Below are 9,109 nucleotides of genomic sequence, written 5' to 3'. Positions count from 1 at the left end.
TCACATGCAAAGCAGGATGGCATCCTCACACCAATAAGAAAAATACCACGAAGACTGGGAGATCATGACTGAGGTGACAGCTTTAGCCCTGGAACAGCTGAGAAAGTATTTCCACAGTTTCCTTGCGGGAATAACAGAACTCTACACAGTAATCACTTAGTAAATGTTAACCTTTATTATTATTATTTATTAAATGACACTGAAACATAGCAGAATGCCCCAGCAAAACAAACGTCAACCAAAACCCACCAAAACTACGTTCTGGGTACTTAAAGGTACTCACATTTCTTAAGTAACTGCCGCTCTATGCCAGAATAATGTAGATACTTTGCATAAATTCTCTCATTTAAATCTCACAATCAGCCTTATCAGCCTCTATCACTCTGAAGAGGGAACTTCAAAGCACCTCATTTCGGGCCTAACAGTTTTCCACTCAGTACAAATTCAAATGACTCAGATGCTGCTCTCCAGTACATTCCTTTTCCCAAACCTTTCCTAAATATCAACATTAACTTGGATAAACAAGAAAACATAGATGAATAATAAGTACAAAAAGTATCACTCATTATCTTCCATCCAAATATAACTCTTAATACGTACTGGGTATATATAATTCCATAGATTTTAGTGTCTTTTAAAACATGGCTTACCCCCCCCCATATGTAATCATATTCTGAATACTGCTCTCTAACTTACCTTGCTCACTTAACAATGTGTGATAAATATCTTTTTTTCTAGCAATACTGAGTTGCATCAGCCCATTTCTCACACAGCATGGGCATTCTTCATTTAGTCAGTTCAGTGTGTCAGACACTGACGTTGTTCCCCCACGTTACTACCTTAAGACAGTGCTGACAAGAGCGGCCTCACACATAGCACTCTTTGGCCAATTATTCAGTTATCCCCTTAGGACAAAAGGTTTACATATTTTAAGGCTTAACGATATGTATTGCCAAATGCCCACCACCAGAGTCGGAAAGGATCCATTTTGCTACACTCTCCTTGATGACAGACACATTGTGTGTGTGGGACATTTATATTGACCCCAGTTCTTTTCTGGTTAAAAATACATTCAAGAAGCCTTCTGCAATGTGCTTCACAGTTTTCTAGATTTGTTTAATGCTATTCCCCACACCTTAAGACTGCTGCTTTGACTACCATGAAATTCCATAACTTAATGCCTTTCTCACTACATTTCCCCTTGACTCTGGTCTCATGGAATGCAACAGATTTCTGTACCCCGTTCAGGGCTCCCTTTCAATGGCTCTGTTCTCCCTGAAGCTTTAACCCAACTCATATAGCCACCAAAGCCATTGCCTCCTCTGTGTCCTGAAGGCACACATCTGACAGAACGTATGCTCTAAATAATCTTGAGTTTTGTGGGGTTTCGGAGGTGTTTTTTTATTATTATTATTATTTGTATGTTTCTTGTCTCTACAACTAGATTATAAACCAAAAGATGGGATAGTTTCTTTCTTCTTCTGGTGTTTCTTTCCAGCATTCACATACAACTTTATTGAAGATGCACAAATAAAATCAATGCAAATGACAGAAAGGAGCCTACTGGGGATGAATTGGTTCACTGTCACTTATGGGGAGGGGACAGTAAAAAAAAAATGTTTCAATGTGGGCAGCAAGATAAAATGCATCATGTTTCAGGACAAGTAGTGATATCCATTCATTAAACTCAAACCTGAAGACAAACTTGGTTAAATAGCAACATCAATGGTACAGTACGATATTCATCATTCGAAATTGGCGGCTGAAAGGGTTCCTTTGCCATATAAACAAAGTGGAGAAAAAGAATACTTTACAAGGTGTGTTGCTGCTACACTACAAAGCCACCAAGTTATTCCTGGCTCTTTGGGAACATCCGTTCAGTCAGTTTGGCCACAAACTTTCCAACCTTGACTCTCACCTGAAAATCATGGCGGCTCTCGATTCCCAGAACTTTATCAGCACACACTTGAAATTCTTTTAAAAAGAAAAAAAGGGAGCCCTCGCTAAAGTGATTCTGAGCAGGCTCGTTTTCTTCCCATTTGAAATTGTCACTGATATTCTCAAAAATGATCAGAAGTTTAAGGATAACCTCTTTGGACTCCTTCTTATTAAAGAGGGAGCCCAGTGAAGACGGCGCCTGAGCCCTGAGCAGTTCTCTAGTCATGGCTGGATTTTCAGCCAGATTCAAAAGGAGTTTCAGAACCTGAAGTTTGGTTTCTTCATTCCCTGCTGAAAATAAACGAAAAAAGTCTGAAATGGAATTAGCAAGGATGTGCTGATACTCATTAGTAACAGTCATGTTGGTAAGCAATCTGAGTCCAGCCAGCTGCACTGAGGAGTTCAACCGGGAGGTGATTGTGTCGTCACACACCTGATTCATGTATATCTTAAGCCTGCGCTGATTTTCAGTGTTGACGCTCAAGTTATTTAGGACAATTAAAGCCTTTTCCTTAACAATGGGATCTCGAGTATTGAGAATCTTTGCAACAATTGGGAGACCACCCAAATCGCGAATAATATCTCTATTAAATGCATAAGCAGCATTGTTACCCAGAGCGATTAAAGCTGCTTCAAGAATATAAGGCTTTTCAGACATCTCAACCAAACAAAGTACTTTTTGTAACTCTTGAGGAGACAAAACAGTATCGTCTGAATTAGGAGAAGCCCTTTTCTGAACAGCTCTTCGAGCCCTGGTAGCCCTGGCTCTTGCCCTGGCTCTAGCTCTGGTCCCTGCTTCAGTGCCAATCCGGGCCCAAGGTGGGTACCAAACTATACTCTTGCTCTCGTTACTGTCATCATCATCATCAGACCAGTCATTATACCTGGCCCCAGAACAGTCCCCAGCATCATCCACATCACCAGCGCCACCCTCAGCCATTTTCTCCTTGTTCTGCTTTCTTCCTCGGGTCAATCTATAAATGCAATAGCAGGCTCCAGCCCCAATCACCAGGCCTGCAGTCACCCAGCCTACTTTCCTGGCGTAGCCCATGCAACCGTCCCTGGCAACGGCAGGGACCAAGAAATAGAGTAGTCACTCAAGATAGGGAAGGAGGGCTTCGGGCCTGGATGAGGCCTGTGGAGAGTGGTGTTCTTCAAGTCACTTCAAGGCCACAGTAATTGGTTTCAGAAGCAAACCTAGAAATGGAAGAAAAGAGGGTTTGGCTTTCTCTCTCTGCTGCTCCACACAGACAATTGCTCTGTGAGGCAAGAAAGTACTCATGGAACGCTGGATAGGGAATATAGGTTGTTGACAGAGACCTCTATCTCCCTCATTTTACTCTCCCCCTGCATTCCTCTCCCCCCCCGACCCCCAGTTCACTCTTGCCCCTAAGCATAAAGGCATCCATAAGTATTTCTGGGCTCTCATCCATCACAAGCTCCCGTGGTACCCCATAAGGTAAGCACTCTTGCACTGACCTCCTTAAAACAGCAGCTTGCCCCTTCTTCCTTCCCTGTGACTTATGCCACGCCCAACAGTCTTTCTGATCTGCCGAGATACCAGAGCAGTGAAAAAAAAAAAAAGATGAAGAGAGAACTTGACACATCCAGTGTATATTTATTTGATGCTTTCCTAATTTACCATCCAGGTTGTCAGATTTTGGTTAAACCTCTCTGTGCCATCCAAAACACGAACATGCTGTGCCCCCTCCCTGGTCTGAAATGGGTGGACGCAAGGAAACGAAGTAGGATTGAGTGAGCCTGGCCAAACCCAAGCTGATTTCTAACCCCTCCCCCATTCCAGGCCGCCCCCACGCCCACACCGACCTCCACTGATCCGGGGGAAAGTTCCTCCCTTGGTTCAGGCAGTGCCACCTGCTACAGCAGACCTGCAGGATGACAGATGGAAAACATGGACACTAAGTGCTGTTGAGAGAAAAGGATTATGAACAAACTATCTGATAGGTTTTCCTTCTGTCATCCTGCCCCCCACCCCCACCCCCAGGAGCACACCCATATACCCAGAAACAGAGAGAAAAGGGGAGGGAAGGAGGGAGGGAGACAGGGAGACAGGGAGGGAGGGAGAGAGAGGGAGAGGGGGAGAGAGAGAGAGAGAGAGAGAGAGAGAGAGAGAGAGAGAGAGAGAGAGAGAGAGAGAGAGAGAGAGAGAGAGAGAGAAGAGAGAGAAAACGCCATTTCTCCACAGTTCGGGGAGTATGAGAAACACATTTAGATTCAAGTCTAAACGTAGATTACCTTTTCTGGTATTCCCCCCTTTTCTACCCCCACCGCTCCTACTAGGGTCCCCAGATGGTCTTACCCTCAAGTCGACCTTCACCGATCTGGTTAATTTCCTTCCTCTTCTCTTGCCTGGCGTTGTACCGCAACCTACGGAAAGACTGGCCACCCGGGAGAGGCTTGGACTCACTAGACACAGAGCCGTGGTAAGGAAGACACGGCCACGGGCAGAAAGACGGGAAACAGCCGCTACTGAGTGCTTAGTGGACGGACCAGTCCCCAGAGAACGAAACTCTTTCCTAATTCGGAGGCCTGGTTGTGTAAAGGTTTCCCGCCTGATAGCCGGCTCAGGGTTCGGCTGACACATCACATTGTGTACCCCACTACGCTGTACCCCGTGTCCAGTTTTTCCCCTCTGGCACAGTCCTGGTGGACCAGGGGCCAACACCCAGGCTCCCTTTCCGGATTGCGGGCCTCCGCTCACAGCAGACTCCCATCTCCGGATTTCTGGATGCCTGCCCAAACACCCCTCTACTCACTGTTTTGCAGCATCTAAATGGGCTGCGGGCGGGACATATATCTTGGAAAGAGGGGCAGCAAGTGGGAGAGACGACGGCGGTGGCTCTGGACCTGCGACGGCCTCCGCCCTCTACCGTCCACCACCCCCACTTTTATGGAATATCCCAGGCACTGACCTGCAGGGATCCGGGACAATTCCTTTTCCGCCTCCTTCTTTCCTCGGCTGCAGGCCCGCCCGCCCTCAGGGTAATTGGGAGCTGGTACTCAGACGGGAACAACGACCAGGACAAGAAGGACTTCTGCACACGTCAGCTCTTGATCACGTGAGAGCGACGTAATCCACCAACTCGGATCCCCACTTTCCCCTCCCACCAGCAGTGCGGCAGAAGAGGACCCGCCCCCCTCTTTTCCCTCCCCCATACTAGGCCTTGTTACTCTTTCTTCTTTGCGGCTAATCCCATCTTTTTCAAGTCATGCTTCCCTTCCTCCAATTACCAGAACAGGACAGCATCCTCCCCTGGGGCTACTGGTCACTTGTACTTTTAGTTAATTGACTCTTTCTTCCCTAGACTCCTGGGATAGCAGCTTCGCCCTCTGTCTCCCTCTTCCCAGCTACAAATATCTACCATATCCTCTGAAATATAATCCTAGACCTGAAATGAGTTAGTCACCAGAAAAGTAAACCTGGAAGGAAAGTGTTTCTTTTTCTTTCATAATACTTTTTTTTGTTTTGTTTTGGTTTGGTTTTTTGGGTTTTTTTCTCCTTGACTTCCCTGCTCACAGCCTGCATTCTATTTCTGAGGGGGGGAATACAATAATGATATTTTCATCAGGGAAAAAAGAAGGGCGGAGGTGGGAGATCATTGTTGGGTGATGGCCCCATGTTTCTCACTTGTTGGAAAGTGTTACCTACTTTCCTCCCTGGAATGTTAATGTCTTCTGGGGCCTATCACATAACACAGCTGAATGAACATAGCACATCGTGAATGAACTAATCAGCCAGCCTGAGAATATGTAAACCTTCTGACTAAGCCACAAGCACTGAAAGGCACGAGTTAACCAGGAGAAGGCTTGGGCTCTCCAAAGCCAGGAACAGAAACGATTCAGGGGAAATCAAGTGTGTACAATAAAAAGGCACACTAGTGATATGCAAAGGACATTATGAAATATACTGAGGTACAGATAGAGAACAGCATCTGCAAATGAAATCATATTACAGGGGCACAAAGACCAAGGCAAACTTGACTGAACCTGGCATCTACCAATTAGTGCAAAACCATCGCGCCAATTAGCTGGACAAGCACAAGAATCCACTTGCGATGCTAACTTTCAAAAATAGAACAGGGAATAAAGTAATTACATTCCCTCCTTGTTTAAGTTAGCCAGCTTTGTTTTCAGACACTGACTGCCACACAAGGTTAACTCCACACATAGTACAAAAACAAATAATAGAATACAAAGTGTAACACAGCTTTCCAAAACATGAGCTCGTCAGCGAGAAATCTCCTGTTCGTTTACATACAAGGTTGGTATCTGTGTAAAACTTTCAAAATCCACAGAAAACCTGGGAGTACATTAATAGTCCAGAGAGTTGAGGAGCAAGCTAATCTCCAGGAAATTTTATGTCAGTGTAGCTTCTAAAAAGCAGAATTGAAATGATTGTGTACTTAGTAAACTGAACTGAATCAACTCTCTGTCTCTGTATTTATAGAACAGGTACAACAAATACTTATTCATGTGTGAAAAGGAGGCATTAGAGGAAACCGTTGCTAGTTCTGACCCTAGCACTGACTGGAGGAGAGGAAAGTCTGCCTAAGGCAAACATTTCATCCTTAGTAAATTCATCCCTGTAATACATGAGAATACTTCAGACTTCCTCAGCTAAAAGTCACTTTGTAAGATAAGCTAATGTCTTTGTTCTGATTCTAGGTTCATCAAGCAATCTTCTGAAGTTGTGACTTCCCAAACAGTAGCTGACCTACAGGAAGAGAATGAACAGGTAAGACAGGCAGAAATCCCTTCTACTCCCTGACATTTGTATTTCTCAAGGTAAATTCTTCAGTTGTTACTCCTGTTGAAATGTAACATTCACTGCAGCCTACTTAACAGGGAGAGAATACAAAGACTGGTGAGTTTGAACATTCAGATCTGGATGTGTGTGTGTGTGTGTGTGTGTGTGTGTGTGTGTGTGTGTGTGTGTGTGTGTGTGTGTGTTTAAATGAGTCTTTCATTGACAGAGCATCTGCTCTGAGTTTATAGTCAAAATCCAGGGTAGATGGTGCACCACTCAAGACCACACCCTGAACTGTGTGTGCAGTCCTGTGGAATCCTGTCAGGGAAACCAAGTAGCCTTGGTTCAAAGGGCATTATTAGACATTACTATTTTATACTGTACCTTTCTAATGATTGAGTGATGTAGAAATTACAGCTAAGGCATGTGGTGGTAGGCAGGTCCCCAATATTTCTGTGAGAGTTAAACAAAGGTTTATTATGTAAAATAATTAAAGGACACTATACATTAGGACTGGAAATATGGCTAAGTGTTTAAGGACTCATGTCGCTCTTGCAGAGGACTCAAGTACGGTTTCTAGCACCCATATAGGAGTGACTCACAATTACTTACACCTTCAGTTTTGGGGATCTGACCCTCTTCTTCTTACCTCCACTGCATGTGGTACCATACAAACTAGGAACCTACATGTACACATAAATAAAAACTAAAGTAAAAAAAAATATTTAAAGTAAATCACCATTTCAAGCAATTTGCATTTTATGCTAAAGAAAGGCATTTCACATCTAACACGCTCTGCATTTCCCTAGCAAAAACATGGGTACTTTGCCCAAAACACTTCAAATGGAAGCTTTCCTGCTATTTTTTTTAATCTGGAAATAAAATAGGCATAAACCCATCGTCTTTCAGTCTCTCTCACTTAGACCCCTGAAAGTTGACCTTACTGTTTAGCATTTGTTCTGTCTTAACCAGACTTGGATAAGCTGCCTGTAGTAAGACAATCTTAACTCAGATATAATAACCACATCAGGTAACACAGCAGCAAAAGTACTCTAGCTTTTCAAATGCCAACCTTCTCTTTTGTCTCCCTCCATAATGCATAGTGTTACCAACCGCTGGTCCATTTTTATTTTGAGGTACTTTATAAGTCATGTGTTATGTGTGGCCAGTAAAAAGGTTTCCTAGGGAAGTAACTTGACTGGCTTTGCTTTGTTTTTACAGGCTCTGAAAACATTACACAAATTTGTATGGGGACTTGCTTAAGCATTTTCCTTTTTTCACTTTTAAGACATTGTATCAGATGTCTATAAGTCCCATTCAAAGGATCTGTGAGTGCCTATAAAGGAGAACAAAGTGGCTTTTGAATCATAGACCCTGTGTTTGTTAGTAAGAACTATGAATTAAAGTAACAAAGACATAAAATAGCTGAGAAAGTTCATGCTCCTGGGGTTTAGGAAATTTTAGACAGGGAGTCAATTAGAACTAGAAAGTCCTGATAAACTGAGAGAATGGTGGTCTTTTTCTTTTGTGCTATATGCTGGAATGACTGGCTGATATACCAAAGGGGGGGGAGGGATTTTGTAGCAAGGAGGAGAGGTAGACGTGAAGCTTTTGTCCTTGAAAATAAATTCCCATTGCAGAATCATCTGCCTTTATCAAGCTCGATTTCTTTGCTCTTCCTAAAGTGTATATTCCAAATAAAGAGTGTCTTGTGTAAGTTCATAGCAGCCAAAGGCTGAAGGCATGATTGAATCTGAGTATTCTGTTCATAAATTTTCAAAGGCAGGATTTAGTTACCTGAGAAAACTAAATAATCATAAAAGCACAGCATGAAAGCACAGTGGCCAAAACAAGAGAATTAAAGGCAATGAGAGAAAAGGTGGGATATAATCTTGGCACATGAGTCTAGTGGTCAGGAAGACCAGAGAGCAGTGGCTGGAGAAATGGCTCAGCGGTTAAGAGCAAGTGAGGTGGGGTGGTTGGGAGGGAGCGCATCCTCATAGAAGCAGGGGGAAGGGGTATGCGAGAAGGGGGAACTGGGAAAGGGAATAGCATTTGAAATGTAAAGACATAAAATATCCAATAAAAAAGAAAAAGAAGTATTTTTAAAATAAAAAAAAAAAAAGAACACTGACTGCTCTTCCAGAGGTCCTGAGTTCAAATCCCAGCAACCACATGGTGGCTCACAGCCATCTCTAATAGGATCTGGTGCCCTCTGCTGGTATGTCTGAGGACAGCAACAGTGTACTCACATACATAAAAGTAAATAAATCTTTTAAAAGGAGAGAGAAAGAATATCAGAAAGCAAAGATATGTTCCGAGTTTCTGGTATTTGCCAACCAGGCATTATGGACTCCCTAGCTCATTTCCTGCAAGGGCATCTTCCACACAGAGGCCCTTCAC

At 43.6% G+C, this 9,109-nt stretch overlaps 1 protein-coding gene across 2 annotated transcripts; it reads right to left on the bottom strand.

Moving 5' to 3' along the window:
- Positions 1-632: 632 nt before the first annotated feature.
- ARMCX3 (armadillo repeat containing X-linked 3) lies at positions 633-4,998 on the bottom strand. 2 transcript variants are annotated; one of them, XM_080910569.1, is made up of 5 exons: positions 4,872-4,998; positions 4,259-4,337; positions 3,766-3,827; positions 3,418-3,487; positions 633-3,135 (listed from the first exon to the last, which is right to left on the bottom strand). In XM_080910569.1, exon 5 carries the CDS (start codon positions 2,987-2,989, stop codon positions 1,850-1,852), a length of 1,140 nt encoding a protein of 379 aa, XP_080766695.1. In that variant the 5' UTR covers positions 2,990-3,135; positions 3,418-3,487; positions 3,766-3,827; positions 4,259-4,337; positions 4,872-4,998; the 3' UTR covers positions 633-1,849. The 2 variants fall into 2 exon arrangements, with proteins under 2 accessions (XP_080766695.1, XP_080766694.1); XM_080910568.1 differs by having other exon boundaries at positions 4,259-4,365; positions 4,872-4,992.
- Positions 4,999-9,109: the final 4,111 nt, after the last annotated feature.

The sequence above is a fragment of the Micromys minutus genome, assembly GCF_963924665.1.
Source record: "Micromys minutus genome assembly, chromosome: X".
NCBI classification, from domain to species: Eukaryota; Metazoa; Chordata; class Mammalia; order Rodentia; family Muridae; genus Micromys; species Micromys minutus.
Note: the sequence above shows the minus strand (reverse complement) of the source record. Positions and strands in the feature narration are given on the sequence as shown.

Coding starts and splice junctions, on each gene's coding strand:
- ARMCX3 (XM_080910569.1), bottom strand. CDS start 2,989: ATGGGCTACGCCAGGAAAGTAGGCTGGGTGACTGCAGGCCTGGTGATT.